The sequence below is a fragment of the Plecotus auritus genome, assembly GCF_963455305.1.
Source record: "Plecotus auritus genome assembly, chromosome: 2".
NCBI classification, from domain to species: Eukaryota; Metazoa; Chordata; class Mammalia; order Chiroptera; family Vespertilionidae; genus Plecotus; species Plecotus auritus.
In genome coordinates this window covers 30264906-30287600 of record NC_137771.1, presented here as the reverse complement: position 1 = coordinate 30287600, position 22695 = coordinate 30264906, and the positions used below count along the sequence as shown (strand labels likewise).

Below are 22695 nucleotides of genomic sequence, written 5' to 3'. Positions count from 1 at the left end.
CGACTGAAGCCCCGCCCCCAGACTGGGCGCACCAAGTACAGAAGGCTTGCAGGGCTCCACCCCTCAGCGGAACCCTATGCGTCACTCGGAGTCCCGCCTCCGAGCTCCATATCTCTGACACCATTGGCCAGGGACCAAGGAAGCTCCGCCCACGGGTTTGTGTGCGCATACACTCTTCCGCGGCGGGCCACTGGTGGTAGCGAAGGTTAGCTGCTGCCATGGAGGACGCAGGGACGCCCGGGCGGACTGAGGGAGTCCCTGAAAGCCAAGTTCCTTCGGCGTCCGATCGGGGAGGTATGCAGGGCGGGAATCAGAAGGGGAAGAGAGGCCCTCACGGGGCAGCTAGTCTGCCGGGCTTCGCGGGAGGCCGAGGGCGGGCGCTCACGGCCTGTGTTCCCGGGTGTGTGTCGCAGGAGCCCTGGTGGAGCTCACCCCGAACCCCGCCGGCCTGGCCCTGGTGAACCCCTACCTCACCCACCGGGCCGGGGACCCCTTAGACCTCGTGGCGCTCGCAGAGCAAGTACAGAAGGTGAGGAGGCGCGGCCGGGGACGTCAATAACCATGTTCCTTCACTGTTGGTCCTGCGTCTTACGACTCGGACCCCACCACCACTTAGTGTGGGGTGGCAGTGTTCTTGTCTCCATTTTACACACAAGAAAACCTGATTGTCATTGCGAGTCTGGTCTCGAACTTGATCTGAGACCAAAGGCTCCTTCAGTTGCAGCTTGCGTGCCCATAATCTCCCTTGGTGGGAAGGTTTGCACAGCACTGTCAGTATTCATGATTTCTTTTGGGCCTTAGGACAACCCTGTGAGGTAGGCAGGACAGAAGTTGTTCTTCTCATTTGACACTTGATAAGTTTCCTGGGAAGTTTCAAGAACACTGTAATGCAGGTCCTGCAGCGATGCATAGTTCACTTAAAACTGTTTCCCCATAAGATCTTTTATCTGTGACCTGAGAGCTTTTAGAACTTAACATCTAGAAGGGCAACGACTCTTAAGTTGGCCTCTGTCCTACAAGCCCAGTGCGTAGACATTGCTAAAAGAGTAAAATAAGGAGGAAATGTGACATAACGGAAAAAGCACTGGAATTTACACACATGAGTTTTAATCCCACTTTTGATATTAACTTGTGCTATGACTTGAGGCAAATTACTTTTCTATGGACCTCAGCTTCCTTATAAGATGCAGAGTTTAGACTAGGAGAGCTCCTAGATCCAAAGCTCTGAAAAACCCAATTCCATCTAATCTCTTACCAAGACTTATAGAACCTTCTTCAATTTGTACTGGTTCCTGCTGCTTTAAAGCTTATGATAGTGCCCTGGCCCGGTGGCTCAGTTGGTTGGAGAGTGGTCTCCTACACCAAAGGTTGTGGATTTGACCTCTGGTCCAGGGGCAGATGGGAGACAAATATTTGTCACATCGATGTTTCCCTCTCTCTCTCTCTCTCTCTCTCTCTCTCTCTCTCTCTCTCTGTCTCTCTCTCTCTCTCTCTCTCCCCCCCCCCCATATCCTCAAGTCCTAGCTGGTTTTGCTCAGTGGATAGAGCTCCAGCCTGCGGACTGAAGAGTCTCGGGTTCGATTCCGGTCAAGGGCACATGCCTGAGTTGTGGGCTTGATTCTCAGTAGGGAGCATGCAGGAGGCAGCTGATCAATGATTCTCTCTCATCGATGTTTCTTTCTTTTTATCATCATTGATATTTCTCTCTTTCCTTTCCTCTCTGAAATCAATAAAAATATATTAAAACAACAACAACATATCCTCAAGTGAGGATTAAACAAATAATAGCCATGGCTGGTGTGGCTCAGTAGTAGAGCATCAGGCCACTCACCAAAGGATCCCGGTTCCATTCCCTGTCAAGGGCACCATTCTCCAGTAGGTGGGGGCACGCATGGGAGGCAACCAATCAATGTGTCTCTCACATCGATGTTTCTTTCTCTCTCTTCCTTCTCTTTCTTTCCCCCTCTAAAAGTCAATGGGAAAAATATCCTCTGGTGAGGATTAATAAAAATAATAACAATAATCCTATATAATAAAAGGTTAATATGCAAATAGACTGAACAGGGGAGCGGCAGGTCGCTATGACGTGCACCGCTCAGCCAAATGCTGGGCTCACGGCTGGTGAGTGCAGTGGTGGCAGGAGCCTCTCCTGCCTCCGAGGCAGTACTAAGGATGTCCAATTGTTGGACATCCCCCGAGGGCTCCCGGACTGTGAGAGGGTGCAGGCTGGGTTGAGGGACCTCCCCTCCCCCAGTGCATGAATTTCGTGCACTGGGCCTCTATTAAAGCTTATAATATACATTTGGCCTTGATTATATTCAAAGGTTTTTGTATAATAATGTGCTCAAATTCCCTCACCATATACATCTCTGTACTTCAGGGTTTTTAATTTTTTTAAATTAAGAAATATTCAAATGTTTAGGAAAGCTCCTTTGATTCAAACTTTGTGCCTTCTCTTTTCTAGACAGGTAGGGAGCAAAGTATAACTTTTCTGGATTAGAAGAATGTCATGTGTCTGTTTAATCAGATCACCCTTATTGGGAGGGAGGCTTCCAGGGCCAACTTTTAGGCAAACATTTTCATGGGTTACTGAGTAACCATCATGTTTATTACAATGTCCTGAAACAAAGAAAGAAGGGATCTAGTTTTTGTTCTTCAGCCTATAGTCTAGTGAGATATAGAGGATACATTATTGTGGTGCCTCATTGTTTGAGAAGCTGAAACAAAAACACTAGAGACAAACAAATTGAATCAAGAATATTTACTGCCTGTGTACTGAAATGTACTTTCCAGTATGACTGACCTCTGACGTGCCTTTTAAGTATTAATATGTGTGTAGAAAGCTCTGAAATTTTTTTTTTACGAGACTTATTTAATATATTTTTTATTGATTTCAGAGAGGAAGGGAGAGGGAGAGAGAGATTGAAACATCAATGATGAGAGAGAATCATTGATAGGCTGCCTCCTGCATGTCCCCTACGGGGAATCAAGCCCGCAACCCTGGCATGTGCCCTTGACCAGAATCGAACCTGAACCCTTCAGTCCGCAGGCTGACGCTCTATCCACCGCCAAACCAGCTAGGGCAAAGCGCTGAAATTTGTAATCAGACTGATCTGTGTTCAAATCTTCAACTGCTATTTATTAGCTGTGAAACCTCGGACAGGTTGTTTCACCTTTCTGAGTCTAATTCCTAAAATGAGAAAGTGAAGTTATCATATCCAACTTCATAAGGCGTTATGAGAATTAAATCATAATATATGTAAAGGGCCTCAGAATGATTGGGGCCAGAGTTTGTGCTTAGTAATTATGGATACTCTCATTTCTGTTTTAATTAGGCTCTTATGTTTACAAGGAACAGATTTGCTGCCACCACCTTAAGAAAAATGAACTACTTTAGTTCTAGAAACCAGCTACTCTGTCATTGGCCATAAGGTACCTCATTGTCCTTGGAACAAAATGAAAATTCTTTTGTCTTGGTCCATGATCTGGTCCCTGCCCTTTTTTTCACCCTCCCCATTCCCACCCCCACTAACTACTCTTCAGCTGCACTGGCTTCAGAAATGCCTGGAAGCTTAGCCGGTTTTTTGCATGCCTGGCCCTTTCATTCAGATCCAAGACAATGTCACATCCTGAGTGAGGCCTTTTGTCTGTAGAAGGCTATATCCTACTATCTAAATTATTAATGAGTGCCTCTACACATGGGTTCCAATTCCTGCAGTCCTCACTGCTCCCTGTTATTAGACCAGTTATTTCATTTGTTTTCTTTGATCCGATTCTATCACAGGATTATGGCTGTTTCCTTCATAACAGTGCATCATTATTCTAAGTACGTGTAATATTACCTTTAATTTTCTTTTTGGTGTCTGTATTACTCACTACAGGGCTTTGCTGTATAATATGGTAGCTACTAGCTATATAATGGCTGTTGAGGACTTGGAATTTATGGTTAGTGCAACCGAGAAACTAAATTTTAAATTTTATATAATTTTAATTAACTTAATTAAAAAACCTGATAGTTATTGGAAACTATTACCCGTAAGTATATTTGGAACAATTTGAGTATGTGAATCAACTCAGCTATAAACTTTATGAAGTCCAACTATAGATCAAGTATTTCCAATGAAAATTTAGCATCCAAAATTGATAGGTGCTGTGAGTATAAAATATAAACTTAATATGAAATGTAAAATATCTTACTAACAATTTTTATTTTATTATTTTTAAAATATATATTTATTTCAGAGAGGGAGGGAGAGATAGAAACATCAATGATGAGAATCATTGATCAGCTGCCTCCTGCATGCCCCACACTGGGGATTGAGCCCTTAACCCAGGCATGTGCCCTGACCGGGAATCAAACCGTGACTTTCTGGTCCGTAGGTCAACGACGTTCAACAACTGAGCCATGCCAGCCAGGCTTATTAACAATTTTTTAAATATTAATTCCATGTTGAAATGATAAGCTTTTGATATATTGGCTAAATAAAATGTTATTAGAATTAAGTTTAGTTACTTTTAACACAGCTATAAGACAATTTAAAATTACATATGCAACTTGTTTTATATTCTAAAGGACAATTGCATTAGATTTGAAAGCTAGGAGAGATGGTGTAATCTTGACAAAGGTAGGGACCTCTCTCTCATGTTTGTTAATGCTTAGCACGGTGTTTCACACACAGTAGTGGAACAGATAAATGATTGACTCAACTACCTCAATTGTTTCTGTTCACTCATAACACTGACTGATACCTGACTTTTACCTTAAGCTCTCTAAACTAACCAGCAAATTCTGTTGTTATTCTTTAGTTCAGATTCAAGTTTAGCCTCCTAATTTCTTTTTCTTAGCTTAATTGTATGCCACTGGAAATTAATCAGCTTTTCTTGAAAGTTTTTGACAGATTTTGATGCCTGAGTGATAATCCCAATACATTAATTAGTCACACCATCTCTCCTAGCTTTCAAGTTTATTTTATTTATTTTAAGCAATTTCCCTTGCTTTCACACATTTTCTAGCACATGACAGGCAGTCTTATGTGTACATTATAACTTTGTTTCAGGTCTACACCATAGACATTTTAAATAACAATTATGAATGTAAATATAAGTTCAATTGAGGTATTGATCAGATGAACAGATACTCTCTGTATATAGCTAGATTCTTATATAACAGGTGATAAGAGCGCTATCATACATGTCTTTAGATTTTCATTGAAAACCCAGCCCTGATTTCAGAAATGTTTAAACATGAGAAAATAAATGGAGGCTAAGGAATAAGCGGGGTTAATGGGGTGGAGGGATGTATTAGATGGAATCAGATATACATAATCAGTATATTTGGTAGCGAGAGAAATCAGGGTATGTTGGTAGACCAAAGAAGTCCAGTGTGATTAGAACAGAGTGAAAAGGGTAGAAAGCTGTGGGAAGTAGAAAAGAGCACTTAATTGTGTGGTGTGGGGTCATGTCAGGGCTGGCTTCTCATTAGCAGTGCTATTTGAACTGGGCTTTGAGATGAATGAGAATTCGTGGGGGAATGGTGAGGTTGGGGAAAATATTTTAGGCATAAGTGAAGATGTTGATGCAACTCTTCATAAATGGGATCTAAATAAGAACATCACAAGTTGATCCTTTCTCGACCCACAGTTCAGTTTCTCTCCCCTTTAGGCTGATGAATTCGTCCGGGCAAATGCCACTAACAAGCTAACAGTGATAGCTGAGCAAATCCAGCATTTGCAAGAACAAGCCAGGAAGGTGAGTCATGGCTTTTAGGCAGGACTTCATTTTCCTCATTTAGTTCATAGGATTGACTTACAATCATGTAGCTTGTCTTCAGTACCTTCTAGAAATATAGAGGTATTGAGCAAAATAAAAAAAGTCCAAGAGGTTAAGTATAAGCTAAGTTTTTTCAATAGGAGAAAGTTCAGTGAGATAAAGCATTTTGAAGGGAAAATATGTTTTCAGTTATAAAAGCAATGTACTTACTACAGAAAAGTAGGAAAGAAATATAAACACTCAAAGCCACTAATGCTTAACATTTTGAAATATATTTCTTCTAAAGGAATTTTTACAGCACAGTAAAATTATAGTCTAATTTTTATCTCTGCAGAATCATCTGATCCCAGCAGTGACTTTTTGCTATGGGGGAGGAAGCAAGATCATAAATATTAAACAGTTTCTAGATTTTAATTGGGATGATCACTGAATATGAGTGCCTGTTACCTCCAATACCTAATTTGTTACCTCTCTGTGGTTCTTAGGTATTAGAAGATGCTCGCAGAGATGCTGACTTGCACCATATAGCTTGTAATATAGTGAAAAAACCTGGCAACATTTACTACCTTTATCAACGGGAGAGTGGTCAGCAGTATTTTTCTATTATTTCTCCAAAGGTAAGAACATTTATTTTTGCACAAAAGTTTACTCCTAGTCTTTGAGAAATTCTTGGCATGTGTGTGAAAATGTAGGCATAGGGGTTGGTAAATGGTTTCCCAGAAAATGGGAGGTTGTGTGAGCCCCAATATGATTCTAAAAAACATACATGTGCTTAAATTATTTCACAGCCATTATGTCTGCAAAGGGAGGAATCCGTAATGGGTAATGTTAGGCTTTCCAGGATGATTCTGACTGGTCTGAAGTGAAAAGCCAAAAAAGAAATCTGTGGCATAATTAGGAAATGTCTTTATCCTACTCAGAACTGACTCCTTTGCCTTCTCTAGGAATGGGGAATGAGTTGTCCACATGACTTCATTGGTGCCTACAAGCTACAGCATGACTTGTCCTGGACTCCTTTTGAGGACATTGAGAAGCAAGATGCTAAAATCAGCATAGTGGACAAGTTGCTAAGCCAGCCAATGGCCCTGCCTCCAACGCCTGACCTCAACTTCCAGGGACTGACTCACTGAAAATGGACTCTGACAAACAGCTCTCACGGAAAGGACCTGTCACCTCCTTGTTGCCCCCATTCTCTGCCTTGATGGGAGGTGGCAGGAGAATTGAGGATGTGTAAGTGAATCATGAACTTCTTGGAAGGAGACCCTGTGTGATTGTAATGCTGTCATTATTAGTTTTAGTTGGGATGGTAATGAATCACCTTGGTCTTTTTTGGGATCCTCTCTGGGTCAAATACCCAACCAATCAGTTTCATCATACTGGCTAGTGTACTTTCTTTCTCCTTTGTCTCCCTCTATTCTCCTAAGTCAGAGCATTACAGAAAGAAGAGTTTTTTCTTCCCATAAATGGTTGGCAAGGATTTCCATAGGGGACTGGTTTTAATTTTTAAGGTTAACTAGTCTTTAAGATTGGGTTTAGGCTACTTTAACAGTTGGTGCAGTGGAGCTTCAAATTCATCAGGGAGCTTGGCCGGCATTGCTCATTGGTTGAGTGTCCCCTATGAACCAGGAGGTCATGGTTTGATTCTTGGTCAAGGCACATACCTGGGTTACGGGCTTGATCCCCAGCGTGGGACATGCAGGTGGCAGCGGGTCGATGATTCTCATCATTGATGTTTCTATCTGTCCCTCTCCCTCTCTGAGATCAATAAAAATATATTTTAAATAATCCTATCTAATAAAAGGGTAATATGCAAATTAACCGTCACTCTGTCACAAAGATGTCAGTGCCCATAGCCACAATATGGTGGCGCCCAGTCCTCTCAGCCCCGCCAGAGTCCCCCAGTCCTGGGGGCGGGGAAGAGCGGCCACTGAGAGCGGGCAGTGTGAGTGGCCTGGCAGAATGCTTGCTTCGTCGCTGCGCCCGGTTCAGGCCGGAGCCGGAGTGGACACAGACACGGATAGGGACAGGGGGCCGGCCCGCAGCCTCCGCAGCCAAACACAGGCCCGGAGAGGAGACGGTGGGCCCACCTCCCGCGGAAGCAGCGCGGGTCCCTCCCGGCTCTCGCAGAAGCGGCACGGCTTCCTCCCGGCTCCCGTGGGCGCCGGCAGCTCGCTTACGCCTCCTGCGGAAGCCGCACCACTCCCGTGGAAGCAGCGTGGCTCCCGGTGGCATGCTGTGGTTCCCGCCGGCTCCTGTGGAAGCGGTGGGCGGCCTACTGCGCACGATATTACGCGATGGGTTACTAGTAATAATAACAAATTCATCAGGGAAGAAGAATGTTGTGTAATGGAGGATGATAAACAGCTTGGCTTGGCTGCACTAGAGTGTGTGATTCTGGTATTTCTGTGCTATGGGTGAGGTTTGACTTGCCCTCTCTGCTCATTCTGCTTTGCTAGAGTGACTGGAAAATCTGAGGAAGCACAATGGCCAGATTTTGGGAGGGTCAGCCTCTCAACTCACAGAGTCTGCCCTTAGATCCTTGCTACATGGGTCTCTGCAAAATGGCAACTTTCTTCTATCCCCTCTCCAATCCATTCTGCAAAGATCAGCTTGATCTTACCTAAAGTCACACAACTCATAGCAATGGAGCACCGCTCCCCTTCACAAGATAGTGTTTATTAAGGAGTTGGAGCTTGGGAGGACGGAGCTCCTAAGTGCCTGGAGCAATTAGGCCTTTGTAGTCTTAAGCAGCATTTGATTCAGTTGTCCACTCCCTGCTTGAAAGGTTTTTTTCCTTCATTTGGTTTGGAATTACCATCTATCTGCTTTTCTCCTACTTCACCAATTGCACCTTTTCAGTGTCCTGGCACATTTTTAACTGCTCTGGGCCAAGCCCTTGGCCCTGTTGACTTTCTCTCTAATCCATCCCCTTGACTTTAAATACCACCATATGCTGCTGACTGACATGCAGGTCCAGCCCGATCTCTCCCTCAAGTTTCACACAGACTGTTTACGCAAGAGCCTTTTTTGACACTAGAGACCCAGCGCTCGATTGAAATCGCACGAGGAGGCACCCCGTGGGGGGCCGGGGCCTGCGCCTGGCTCACAGTGTCCCCCGGCCCCCCTGCCTGTGTCCGCTCAGGGGCCACCAAAGCTGCCGTGCCAGCTCAGGCAGGCCCCCTGCCTCTGTCTCGGTCTCGGCTCCGGGCCTCACCTGCTTGCGCAACCTCCTCCTGTCTAGTCGTGACCTGTTACAGAGTCCTGGCCTAATTTCCATATTACCTCTTTATTAGATAGATCATTACAAACTTAACCATGTCCAAAATGGAAGTCTTGAGTTCTATCCAAAAACCTGTTTCATCACCAGTTTTCTCTGCATATTTCCATCAGCACCTATCTCACACTGTTGTCAAGGCCAAAAACCTATGTCATCCTTGATTTCATTTGTTCTTCCCACACCAATCAGCAAGTCATCTTAGCTCTGTCTTTAAAATACATCCCAAATCTGACTGCTTCAGACCACTTGCACCACTACCCTCTTAGTCCACAACACCAACATTTCTAGCATACACTAATGCAGTATCCTTGTCTCCCCACCTCTATTCTCACCATTCTGTTTCCACAGAGACTGTCAGCATCATCATTAAAAATTATAAAGCAGGTCACAACACCTCTATATAAGAATAACCCAACAATTTCTCATTACACTTAGAATAAAATCCAAACTTTTTACCAAGGTGTTATGTGATTTGCCACTGTCAGTATTCACCATGTTCCTGCTGACATTCCCATCCTAACACACCAAGCTTGTTCCTGCTTCAGACCCTTTACATTTGCTGTTCCATCTGCCTGGAATATCCCCCAAGATCTTGGCATGATTTGCATCTTCTCATCATTTAGGTCCTGCTCAAATACTACTTCACAGATGACCCTATCAGAAATACCAACTCTCATGTCAAAATCACTCTGACTGCTTTGTTTCCATAGCCCTTCTCATGACCAGACCTTATTGGTTGCCTTTCCCAATAGGACAGAAATGGCGTCTGCTTTGTTTACTGCTATATCCCTAGCACCTAAAATAGTGCCTGGCACATAATAAACACTCTAATAATGAACGGATGAATAGGTGGACTTCTGGAGCTCTGCATTTATTTATATCCTGCAAAGGATCTCAGTCAATGTAGCTAGAAGAAATACAATATGAGCCACATGTGTGGTTTTAAAATTTTTGGTAGCTATATTAAAAAAACAGAGAAACAGATGAAATTAACTTTAATAATACATTGTACTAACCCAGTATATGCAAAATATTAACATTTCAATAGATAATACTAAAAATATTAGTTATTTTAATTTTTTAAAACAATATTCAAACTCTGGTGTGTATTTTGCACATACAGCATTTCTCTATTTGGACTAGTCATATTTTAAGTGCTGAAGAGCCAGATATGGCTAGTGGCTACCATATTATCACAAGGGTAGATTGTCTAACCTTACTATTCTTTATTTATTTATTTATTTATTTTTAAATATATTTTATTGATATTTTACAGAGAGGAAGGGAGAGGGATAGAGAGCTAGAAACATCGATGAGAGAGAAACATCGATCAGCTGCCTCCTGCACACCTCCCACTGGAGATGTGCCCGCAACCAAGGTACATGCCCTTGACCGGAATCGAACCTGGGAACCTTCAGTCCGCAGGCCGACGCTCTTTCCACTGAGCCAAACCGGTTTCGGCACTGAGCCAAACCGGTTTCGGCTAACCTTACTATTCTTGTTCTTCACTTCCTGTGAGATCCAGAATGGGAAGAAGCTAGAAACTTCTGGAAGATGGAGAAGAGGGGCTTTCTTAGCTACTCCTGCTTTTCTCCCTCTTCTGAAGGAAGCCTTGGGGAAGTTTCAGCTAACCAATGCATGCTCATGTAATAATAATAATAGAGCTTTTACTCTGTGCTAATATAATCCCATTTTACAAACTAGAATATGTTAGTGCCGGAATATAACTTGGTTAAAAGTTAAAGCCAGTATTATAACCATTATGCTACAGTTTTTAATTTACCACCTTAATGGACCACATGGCATGGACAAATTAAGAGAAACACAAGTCAATCTGGCCCTTGGCTTGAACTTGCAGCACACCTTTAGTTGCCTCCATCCGGGTTCTTTCTTTCAGTTTCTCAGACACCTTAGGTCTGACTTTCATGTCAGACTGTGTTCAGGTCTCAGCTTCACGAATTATTAATGGTGTAACCTTTAATAAAATCAATGAATTCCCTATTTCCTCTTCTGGAGAACGGGAATGCTAATATCTTGGGCATTTGAGAAAAATCTAATAAATGATGATACTGTCTGTAAAACATTGAGCACAGTGCCCTGTGGCTAGTAGCCACTCAGGACACACTCTAGATCCTGTACTGTTTCTTTCCCCTCCAGGTTGCTAGGAGAGGCAGTGTCACTTGAGCTCCTAACCCCGCCCCTGCTCTTTGCATATCCTCTCTAACTTTTAGTGGCAGGGTAGGTGGGAGAATGTGAGGCAGGTGTTAGAACTGGTGCCTGGGGTCCTACCCAATATTAACAAATTCTTTCTGTAGCACACTCTTCATCCAAGTGGCCAAATCTAAACACTTTAGAGAGGCTCTTACCTTCTCCCTCTCATTTCTCTCCCACACTCTTGGGATTCCATCTCACCTTGGCTCCTAGTCTGGCTACATCCCATTCCCTTCAGTTGCTGACCCTGCCCGCAGCTCATCTCTCATGCAGTGTTACACAGCCTTCCTCCACACTGGCTGCCAGAATAATCTTTATAAACCAACCTGACCGTGTCACTTTCCTACTTAAAACGTAACTGCCCTAGCTGGTTGCTCAGTGGATAGAGCATCAGCCTGTGGACCCTTGGGCTCAATCCCCAGTAGGGGGCGTGCAGGAGGCAGCCAATCAATGATTCTCATCATTGATATTTCTATCCCTCTCCCTTCCTCTCTGGAATCAATAAAGATATATATATTTACTATTTTCAGGACTGGGTGTAAATTACTCAGCTTGTCTATCCAACAAATATGGGGGTGGGGGGGTGGAGACTTGCTATATGCCTAAACGTTCTTACGGGCACAAAGATACACCAGTGCACCGCACAGTGCAAGCCTTGTCCACACGAACCTTACATCCTAGGGACCTTCTAAGTCTGGACCCCAGCATCTGTCCCTTTACAGGCTTACCTCCCAACTCCCTTCCAGTCCACCTCCAATTCACCATGCATTCTGTTCTCCTCACTTGCCAAGCCTTCCCACACTCGCCATGACTGAAAGTAGTCCCCTCCCATCAGATCCCTCCAAGCCGTACTACAAGACCTAGGGCTCCCCAGCAAATTGAGGCCTCCCTTTGGCCAGCTAAAGCCCGGCTGCCCCTCCCCTGACTCTCAGGGATTATGAGCTAAGAGCCAGGGCTAAGCCTTGGGGCCAGTGCCGCTGCCCCTTGCTTGGCTGGTCCCCCTCCGCTGCACAGGAAGCTGGGAAGGAGTGCGGCCCCCACCCCATTTAGGAATGTCCTGTTCCCAGGTGAGCGTAAGCAGCAGCGCGTGTCCCTCAAGTGCTGTGAGTGACCAGGTCCCTGGGGGAAGTTGTTCCGAAGTGCGGGCACCCAGCCCCAGCGCCATCTCTAGCGCCTTTTCCCATGGGCGGGTCCTCGGCAAGTGGAGCCTGGACTGAATTCCGAACAGCGGGGAGGGGAGCTCCAGTGTCTCCAGTTCGGAGGGACCAGCTCAAGAGAGGCCGGCTTTCTGTTGTTGAGGGATGTTGGCCCCGAGGGGTGGGGTGGGGTGAGGTGGGAGCGTGGAGGAGGAGGGAGGGTGTCTCTAAATAGAGTGACGATGCCCTGTGTCCTGTGTCCCACACCTGCTGGACCCTCCACTTGGAGCTGCTCACTTCAGTGTTGCTCCTGGGGTTTCCTGAGGGAGGAACCGGCTTGGCCATTCCTTTCTTTTCCTGGGAAACCTCAGGCATTTCTGCTTGTTCACCAGTCTCCTGGCTCGTTTACTTCAGACCACCCTCCATTTCCAACCCCTATCTGACCAAAACCCCTCCTTACTAAACACCATTGCCTATCCACAGGCTGCAATTCAAGGTCACACCTGGGCATCCCTGCTGACTTGCCTCCAGTCAAGTGAAACCTTCCCCCAGACTTAGTCTCTCTCTCCCTTTGCACCTGCAGCAACTGGATATGCCCTTGTCCAACCGAACACTTGCCATGCTGCCTTATTGTCCCTACACATGTCTGCCTCCCCTACCTGACTCGGAGCTTCCTGGGGGTGCAGCCTGTGTCATGTGCATCAGCAAATATATATTTTTAAATGAGTAAATGGAAGATCATAAGTGTTGGGTAGATGTCATGTGTGGTAAAGCAGCTGGATTGTTGAGAGTTCATTTGAGAAGGCTTCTCAGAGGACAAACTGACCAGGCTTTGGTGCAGGGAGAGATACAATTTGGTGCAGTGAGAGGATCTCAGGGAAGCACCAGTGTGACGTACTCTGTTAATTTGTCAGTCATTGAACAGCTTCTATTGCCAGGCCTCGGTTCGGGCATAGGGAACCTTGGTCTGCACTCATGTTGCTTCTCCTGTAGTAGAGGAGGAAGACAAGATAGGCAATGCCAATACAGAGTGCCAAGTGTGACATGGTGTGCACAAGGACATGTGGCAGTACAGAGGAGGAGCACCTAACAGGTTTGGGATGGTATGTGGAGCCAGGCTTCCTAAAGAGGACCACCACCCAAACCAAGACCAGAGGAAGGGCCAGAGAAGGGATTAACAGGCAATAGAGATTAGAGGCTTAGAGTTGAGCATGGCCTCATTATGAAAGTCTTGTATACCAAATGAAGGAGTTGGAATACTATGCCATCCTGAGGGCATTGGGGAGCCACTGATGGCTTCCAAGAAGCTAGGGAGCAATGCCTCATTTATGACCCCCTCCTCTGAGGAACCTTCTCTAAGCCCCTTGACATGCTGCTCCCCTCTTCTATGCTGCCTCAGCATCCTGGTCACTCCAGTGCAGAGTTGAATCTTCTGCTAGACTGAGTTCCTTGAGAAATGAGACCAGGTCTTAGACTCTGTGTTGCAAGCACCGGGCACCAAATCTTGCTCATGATTAAATGTTTGCTGAGTGAATAGATTGTTTATTTTTTTCCTCTCGATTTCTACAACCCTTACTCTCAGGTCCACATTCTTTTAACCTGGGACATGTTCTTTATGCTAAATAGCATTGAATTGGGAAAGAGGAGACCTGATTCAATCCTGGTTCCACCATTTAGTGGGATAAGCTGCTTAACTATCCTGAAACTTCCATTTCCCCATCTGTCAGATGGGGTACCACCAGGAACAGAGTAAGTCTCCATATGCATGCATGAGTTATTTTCCTGGATAGCCTAGAAGTTCCATGGAGACAAGGACCAAGGGTTTTCACCAGCACCTAGCTCAGTCTGAGTTTACAGTGAATACGCTTGGTCCTGAGGTTGGTAGACAGCAGAATACAGAGGAACCTTACAGAAGTCTTAAGTATTAGTCTGCCACTTCCAAAGGATGTCAGTGACCTTGAGCAAAGTTCTTCCCCTCTCTGTGTCTTCTTTGCCTTACCTGGCAAGTAGGGATAGTGATCCTTACCTGGTAGACCTCACGGGGCCAATGGAAACCACAGAGGTGAAAGTGTTTTGTGAATGAAAGAAATAACATAGTAGATAACCGAGCATTAATTTTTAAAAACAGTGAACTAGTAAAGATGAGGCGTGTCTAATAATTGGCACCTGCTGACTGCCCGTGAGAGGCGGAGATGCTGGGATGCTGCTCTTCCAGGCAACAGTGGGCGAGGCTGGCATAGAGGTGTTTGGGTTTGCTGGGGTCAGCCTTGAGGCCCAGGAGAGACCGGGATGGAGTGGTTCATTGGGAGGGAGTGAGCAGCCAGTCCTTTGCCCCCTCCCCTCTTCTATAATTCTGGCTCACATAGTTTCCAGTCTTAGGTTTTGAGTGGCCCTGGATGAGAAGGTCTGAGGAGTCCCAGTGGCTTTGGTGATGTGGTCACTGACCCCTTGGTGAAAGGGTGGCCTGTGGGAGCAGTGAACCCACAGCACTGCCTTGATAAACTCCCAGTCCCAAACTGCAAGTCCAGCCCTTCCCAGCCGCTGACATCTTGCTGACAGGGTTTATGTGAAAGGACCATGATTTCTTAGCTCTTGTCCAGACCAGAAGGGTCTGGGACTGTACAGATATGTTGAGTGGAGGCAGAGTCTCAGCTTCCTCACCTCTAAAATGAGTAAGGATTTGCCTGGCCAACGTGGCTCAGTGGTTGAGCCTCGACCCATGAACCAGGGGGGTCACAGTTCAATTACCAGTCAGAGTATATGCCCGGGTTGCAGGTTCAATCCCCATTGTGGGGGTGGGGGTGCAGGAGGCAGTTGATCAATGATTCTCTCTCATCATTGATGTTTCTATCTTTATCTCTCCCTTCCTCTCAGAAATCAATAAAAATATATTGAAAAAAATTAGGGTTAAACAGGGAGAATGATAGCACTGTCTCCCGAAGTCATTAGGACCAGAAGAGAAGCGCCTTGTGAAACAGTCTGTGCTACACACACTCATTCTGTCTGTTTCTCACCTCTTCCTTCCCCTTTTGGAGCTGGGCCTGCTGCTCTGGTTGAGGCAACTCAGTTGCAGTCCTGTCCTTCTGAGGGCGTGAGCGTGGCCTGCAGGACAGAGGAGGCTGAGTCTGCAGCGGGCCCCTGTTGTGCTTCCTTCCCCTCAGGTAGCCTCTCTCCCTTGGGCCACTCCTGGGGTGTGTGTGTAATCCCTTTCCAGTGCTTTTTATTCCTGTGGGGCTCATCAAAGTATTGAAAATAGCTTTGTAATTAAAAAAAAGAAAGAAAGAAAGAAAAAATCTCATCTATGACAAAGAGCTCAGTGACAAAAGGCTCATCCCTCAGAAGCGGGGAAGGGCCCATACTTTTGTACCCAGGGTAATGGGGTGCCATGATGGTCAACATATGGCTAGAGGGAGGTTTGTACTATGGGGTGAGGGATGTAGTCAGAGAGGCATGGGAACTATGGTTGTGCTTCACTTGCTTCACTCTTGAGCTTTCCCAAGACACTCAGCTTCAACTCCTTTGTCTTTACCTCCTGTGTCTCCTCCATCTACTTACTGTCTGCCTCATTCCAGCCAGTGGAACAGTGTTTGGAGGGTGAAGTTCTGGGAGAAAATCTAGGGGAACAGGAGCTACCTGGTTCTTAGGAGCCTCTTTTGGGACTCTGACCTTGGAATCCGTTGCCCCTCTTCTCTGGACCACAGGTTAGTGCACCAGTTTCTTCCTGACCAAAGACCAGAGTTACCTCCAGATGAATGAAATTTCCTGGAAAGATGTTGCCAATGTCTTGTCGCTGGCCAACATGATCATGGGGCTCTTCTCCATCTTCTGCAGCCTCAGCAAGTAGGTCTGGGGCCCAGCAAGATCTCAGCCATGGGCATGAAGAAAGAAGTGGGGAATCTAGAGAGCCAGGCACTGAGGCATGGAGATCAAATAAGGGCAGAAGGAAGTGTGGCAGGTTGGGAGTCAAGGGGCCAAGATTCTAGCTTCAGTTCTATCATCAACCTAGTAGGTCACATCCCTGAGCCTCAGTTTCTCCATCTTTAAAACAAGGAGCTCGCACTATGATCTCTATAGTTCCTTCCAGATATGGCAGTCTAGAATGTTTTTTTGAGAAAATCAGGAGATTCTGCTTTGGTAGCTTTTAACAAGCATGTCAAACTCATGGCAGGCAGGTCACATGCCTCGGCTGGCCGCTGGCCGCGAGTTTGACATGCTTGCTACACAATTATTGGGTAGGTAGACTACCATTCAAATTTTTAAATTCTTAAATAAGAACACATGGTCTGGTGGAATATTTAAAATTAGCACTGCTCTGGAAAATCCAAGACATGTATGTGGGCCTCAAAAAGTTGTAAGCAAATGATATTTCTATAAATTGAGTCATATTTCAATGCCTTGGCAAATTGGCTCTTTTTAGATAAATCCTTTATAATGCAAATAACATCCTCCTAATCTGTTTGAATCTCTATAATCATCAGTGGATGTCTTTTCTGGATATATGTCGCATGATATTTAAGTTCTCTCCCAGTTTGAAAATTTTATGATTCTCTAAGTCTGGGTTTTGGGAGTCTCATAAAGTGAGGCATACCTGCAGCAGAAAATCTTTATTTTCTTAATTTAGCCTAATCTTCTGGAAGTGTGTTTTTTATGTTATTATCATGGGCTCAGTTCCTTTAAACACACAGGTATAGGTCTAAACAAAGGAAATGATGAGGTTGTTTGGGGACAGCTGAGGTCTGGGGTCAGGCTTTCTGTTTGCTTCTACGGGGCCACCCAAGCATTGCAGTCAGAGTGTAGACTTGGGAATGGCCTCCTAGGGCAGGTTTGCCAGAGATTGTGGTGGTTGCTTTCAGAGGGGTCCGGGAGCATGTGCTGGACAGAAGCATAGAATCCTCAAATGTAGGATCTGAAAGAACTCTTGGGAGTCATTTACAACATCAAAATACATTAGATAAAAACTGATACAACTGCAAGGAGAAATTGATGACTCTACTATCATAGTTGAATATTTCAACACCCTTCTGTCAGTAATTGACAGAGCTAGCAAGACAGAAAATCGGTAAGGGTTTAGTTGAACTGACAGCACTATCAATCAACGAGATCCAGTTGATATTTATAGACTACTTCATCCAACAATAGCAGAATACATATTCTTCTCAAGCTCACCATGATAGACCACATTCCGGGCTATGAGACACACCTTAACAAATTTAAAAGAATAGAAACTATATAAAATACGCTCTCAGACCATATGGAATTAAACTAGAAGTAAATAACAGAAAGATAACTAGAAAATCTCAAAATACATGGAGGTTAGACACAGTTTTAAATAATATATGAATAAAAGAAGCTCAAGAGAAATTAAAAAATATTTTTAAGAAAATGAAAATATAACTTACCAAAATTTGTGAGATGCAGTAAAAGCACTACTTAGACAGAAATTTATAGCATTAAATTCATTTACTAGAAGAGAAATCTGCTCTGAAACAGACTACATCAAGAGATTTAGAAGACAGGCCTGGCTAGGTGGCTCAGTTGGTTGTAGCATCATCCTGTACACCGAAATATTGCAGGTTTGATTCCTAGTCAGGGCACATACCTAGGTTGTGGGTTCGATCCCCTGTTGGGGCACAGGAGGCAACCAATTGATGTTTCTCTCTCACATTGATTTTTTTTTCTCTCTCTCTCACTTCCTCTCTCTAAAATCAATAAAAACATATCCTCGGGTGAGGATTTAAAAGAAGAAGAAGAAGAAGAAGAAACAAAGAGAATTAGAAGACAAGCCACAGACTGGGAGAAAACATTTGCAAAAGATAAATTGGATAAGGGATTATAAAACTCAACAATAGCAAAATAACCCAATTAAAAAGATGCGCAACAGCATATGTCATCAGGGAAATGTAAATTAAAACAAGTGATATACCACTACATACCTATTACAATAGCCAGAGTCCAGAACACTGACAATAGCAAATGATGGTGAGGATGTGGAACAAAAGGAATTCTCATTCATTGCTGGTGGGAATGTAAAATAGTGCAGCCACTTTGGAAAATAGTTTGGCAGTTTCTCACAAACTAACATGCTCTTACTATATAACCTAGTAATCACACTCCTTGGTATTTATTCAAATGAATTGAAAACTATGTCCAAAATTCTATACTTGGATGTTTATGGTATTTTATTCATAATTGCCAAAACATGGAAGCAACCAAGGTGTCCTTTACTTGGTGAATGGATAAAATAAATCTGTGGTACATACAGACAATGGAATAATATTCAGAGCAAAAAGGAAATGAATTATCAAGCCATGAGAAAACATGGAGGAAACTTAAATGCATGTTATTAAATGAAAGTAGCCAATCTGAAAGGCTACATATTCTGGAAAAAAAATATGGAGAGAATAAAAAGATCAGTGGTTGCCAGAAAGGATAGGGGACTTGGGAGGAGATGAATCAGTAGAGCACAGAGGATTTTTAGGACAGTGAAACTACTTTATATGATATTATAATGATGGGTATATGTCATTATACCTTTGTCCAAATCCACGGAATGTACAACGCCAAGAATGAATCCTAAGGTAAACTATGGACTTTGGCTGATTATGATGCGTCAATGTAGGTTCATCCTTGGTATGTACTAAGAACCAGAATATACCATTCTGGTGAGTGATGTTGATAATGGGGAGGCTATGCATATGTGAGAGGTGGGGGAATATGGAAAACTCTGCACTTTCCTTTTCATTTTGTTATAAACCTAAAATTTCTCTAAAAATAGTCTTAGAAAAATTGAAAAGAAGGAAGATCTAAAATCAATAACCTGAGCTTCCACTGTAGGAAACGAGAAAAAGATGAGCAAATTAAATCTAAAGTAAGAGAAGGAAGTAAATAATAAAAATCAGAGCAGAACTCAATGAAATTGAAAACAAGAAATTAATAGGGAAAATCAATGAAACAAAAACTGGTTCTTTGAAAAGATCAATCAAATTGATAAGCCTCTAGCTAGGCTAACCAAGAAAAAAAGATAAGGCACAAATTACAAATATCAGAAATGAAAGAGGAGCCATCACTACTGATCTCATGAACATTAAAAGTATAATAAAAGAATGTCATGAACTCTATACCCACAAATTTGATAGCCTAGATTAGTGGTCGGCAAACTCATTAGTCAACAGAGCCAAATATCAACAGTACAACGATTGAAATTTCTTTTGAGAGCCAAATTTTTAAAACTTAAACTTCTTCTAACGTCACTTCTTCAAAATAGACTCGCCTAGGCCGTGGTATTTTGTGGAAGAGCCACACTCAAGGGGCCAAAGAGCCGCATGTGGCTCGTGAGCCGCAGTTTGCCGACCACTGGCCTAGATGAAATGGACCAATTCCTTAAAAGATCTAAACTATCAAAACTCACAGTAGGAGAAATACTAGATAATACGAATAGGCCTATATGTGTTAAAGAAATCATTTGGTACAAACCCCTCATTTTACAGATGGAGGAACAAAAAGGCCTAGAGAAAGAGGGAGTGATTTATCTGAGAATTCACAGTAATATAGTTGCAGAGGCTGGGCTAGAACCTAGGACCCTTGGGCCATTGAATATACCTGAAACTTAGAGTTGGAAGGGACCTTAGTGATTACCTAGGAGGTTTGGGCACCACTTCAAGAAGGTGGATTGAGAGTATAGAAGGAATGTAAGTGTGTGTGTGTGTGTGTGTGTGTGTGTGTGTGTGTGTGTATGTGTGCACATGTGCATGGTATATAAATCTGTGTATATCAGAAAGGATGTGAATGTGGGGAACTTGCAGGGGTGTGTATGTGTGCAAATGTAGGAAGTGTATTAGTGTACTGGAGGTGTGTGAAGTGGTTGTCCAGTGGAGACTATGAAAGCTGTCCTGTTTGGGCCTGCTGGTCCACACTTTAGGAAATCCAGCTGTGCTTCCTGGATGCTTCTGATCAGCTTCCTAATGGACATGGCAGTCAGGACAATCACCAGACATCTCAATATCTGCTCCAAATCAGGTGAGTCCAGGCCTCAGACGCCTAAACCCTGACCCCAGGAGCTCCCATGTCAGGTCAGCTCCTTCATGGTATAACACTGACAGGCCTTTATCAGTCACCAGTCCTATTCACATCCCTTAAGTATAGCAGAAGCAACCCTAGAGTTGGAGCTGGAGCCACTCAGCCTAGATCTAGCTCCTTTGCTGGCTCACTTACTGATCTCTGGTTATCCTTAGCCTGGCTTTCAGTTTCCTTGTCTGCCCTGAATTCCTGTTCAGAACCAATCCAAGAACTGGGAGTGGGAATGGTGGTTGTGATGGTGGGAGAGAGGGGAAATGAAAAATTACTCCAAGCAGAGCAGTTGATCAAAAATACAATAAAGTACTTTTGTGTCAGATTTTGCTTGAAAAAATGTTCCATAGTTTCTTAATTTGTATTCAATTATAGTCCAATTCTTGCATGTTAAAGGGTGGAACTAAGACCTGGGCCAGGAAAGACTTGCCTAAGGCCACATGGTCATTCTAAGGTGGAGCCAGAAGAAGACCAGTCTTTGATCTATAGACACCCAGGGGAATAGATGTTGCCTTCTGGGACCTCAGACCCTGCTTGTCACCATCTCAGCACCCCCACCAGAGGGGACTAATGTACACGATGTATAAGTGTAAGTTCTTCTAACCTTGGCGTTTTGGAGCAGGAGCTGAGCTGAATGACTTTGCTGTCTTCACCACCTTTGGCCTGGCCTCAGCCCTGCTTCTAGGCGTGGATGGGCCTCTGAATGGGTTCCTGGCCATCATCTATGTGTTAGCTGCTTCTTTCCGCCTGTGTTTTTATTCAACTAGTGAGTGAAACCCAGCCTTATGGCTGAGCTAGGGAACCGTGGAGGGGGAGGAGCCGTTGAGTGCAGTAACTGACTCCTCTCCTTCCTTTTATGAAGTCCCTCTTCCTTCCTTCTGCTGTGCCCCAGACCCCTTGAAGGCTGTAGGCTGCACTGGAAGAGCCCTGGTCTGGGGGTCGGGGGTGCGGGTGTGAGGTAGGGGGGTGAGGTTAGGGCCCTCAGTTCTTGGGTCAGCTATGCCTTTTTCTCATTAGGTGACCTTTGGAGGGCAATTGCCTAAGATTCCAATGCAAGGGAGTGCAGATGCAGCCTAGATCTAGGGCCCTTCTACAGAGGCTTCCTAGGGCCAAGGCACCTGCTTTACTAGTACCTTGGGGATCCAATGCAAAGCCCATGCACCATCTCCATGAATAGCTAAATGCTTTATAGCCTGCTACTGCCCTGAGATTAAGGGGGTTTGGAGTGAGGGGTAGGGAAAACCCAAAGGGACAGGGGCTTGCTTCATACAGATACCTTGAGATCAGCAGGAAGCTGCTAATCCCCATGTTTTCTTCCCCAGGAGGCATTTCCTTCACATACAAGGGTCTACCCTGCCCCTATGCTTCCTGTGTTCTGGCCTCCACCTCCCTTCTGACCAAAGGCAACACATTCATTCTCTCCTGCATGGCCTCACTTATGATTCTATTCATGATGGACCAGAGCTACTACCCACATGATGAAATCCTGGAATCTGAGAATTGGAAAAAAGTAGTTTATCTTGGAGGTGAGTGGGGATGAGAGAGGAGAGGGTAGGAAATACACATAAGAAATCTTCATAAAAACTGTTGTATTTCTTTTTTCTTCCAGGTGTCACCATGCTGCTTTTTTCTCCATTCTCAATAATTGCTTTTTACTGCCTAATGTGGTCGCTCTCCTACATCTTCTTTCCAGATGTTCTGTGGGGCAAGACAGAGTGTCTTAGGCAAGAGCATCTAAGAAACTAAAGAGCTCTTCCCACTCCTTCTGGCTTCTGCGTGGTTTGTGCCAGCCTGTTGGGCCAAGACTTGCCTTATCCTCACTAAATCTTTCCTTGTTCCTGTGTTGTGCTTGTGGTAGACACATGGTGTCTCAAACCAGAACAACCCACAGTAGGGCCAGCAGCCTTCCCTTTTTTCCCTTTATTCAGGGATCTGAATCCCTTCAGGACAGTAGTTGTTCATGTCAGATGGAACAGAATTTTTTCCAAGCTCACTTTGGGCCAGGTTTGCATTCCAGCTCTATTACCACGAAGGTTAATCCCTTGGAAAGGAAACTCATCAGAATTGGTATAGCTCCAGTAATGGGGTGGGACTCAGTTCACTAAGGCATTTCTTCTTTCTTTTTTTGGTTTTGTTTTGTTAATCCTCACCTGAGGATATTTTTCCATAAATTTTTAGAGAGAGTGGAAGGGACGGGGAAAGGCAGAGAGACAGAAACATCTGTGTGAGAGAGAC

General features: G+C 44.3%; 2 protein-coding genes across 3 annotated transcripts; both read left to right on the top strand.

Moving 5' to 3' along the window:
* Nucleotides 1-118: 118 nt before the first annotated feature.
* Nucleotides 119-17663, top strand: LOC308240063 (uncharacterized protein C1orf50). 2 transcript variants are annotated; one of them, XR_013959789.1, is made up of 6 exons: nucleotides 119-294; nucleotides 414-529; nucleotides 5662-5748; nucleotides 6255-6386; nucleotides 6714-6999; nucleotides 16095-17663. XR_013959789.1 is itself a non-coding variant. In XM_080652971.1 (5 exons), exons 1-5 carry the CDS (start codon nucleotides 219-221, stop codon nucleotides 6897-6899), a joined length of 597 nt encoding a protein of 198 aa, XP_080509097.1. In that variant the 5' UTR covers nucleotides 119-218; the 3' UTR covers nucleotides 6900-7554. The 2 variants fall into 2 exon arrangements, 1 of the variants encoding a protein (XP_080509097.1); XM_080652971.1 differs by lacking the exon at nucleotides 16095-17663 and having other exon boundaries at nucleotides 6714-7554.
* Nucleotides 16101-22222, top strand: TMEM269 (transmembrane protein 269). Its single transcript, XM_080652951.1, has 5 exons — nucleotides 16101-16233; nucleotides 20312-20409; nucleotides 21083-21226; nucleotides 21783-21986; nucleotides 22070-22222. The coding sequence occupies exons 1-5, from the start codon at nucleotides 16142-16144 to the stop codon at nucleotides 22204-22206; spliced, it is 675 nt and encodes a 224-aa protein (XP_080509077.1). The 5' UTR covers nucleotides 16101-16141; the 3' UTR covers nucleotides 22207-22222.
* Nucleotides 22223-22695: the final 473 nt, after the last annotated feature.

Bases quoted from the DNA above. Each gene is read 5' to 3' on its own strand.
- TMEM269 (XM_080652951.1), top strand. From the start codon at position 16,142: ATGAATGAAATTTCCTGGAAAGATGTTGCCAATGTCTTGTCGCTGGCC. The intron at 16,234-20,311 runs GTAGGTCTGGGG...TCCACACTTTAG, and splicing joins ATCTTCTGCAGCCTCAGCAA to GAAATCCAGCTGTGCTTCCT. The intron at 20,410-21,082 runs GTGAGTCCAGGC...GTTTTGGAGCAG, and splicing joins CAATATCTGCTCCAAATCAG to GAGCTGAGCTGAATGACTTT.
- LOC308240063 (XM_080652971.1), top strand. From the start codon at position 219: ATGGAGGACGCAGGGACGCCCGGGCGGACTGAGGGAGTCCCTGAAAGC. The intron at 5,749-6,254 runs GTGAGTCATGGC...TGTGGTTCTTAG, and splicing joins TGCAAGAACAAGCCAGGAAG to GTATTAGAAGATGCTCGCAG. The intron at 6,387-6,713 runs GTAAGAACATTT...TGCCTTCTCTAG, and splicing joins TTTCTATTATTTCTCCAAAG to GAATGGGGAATGAGTTGTCC.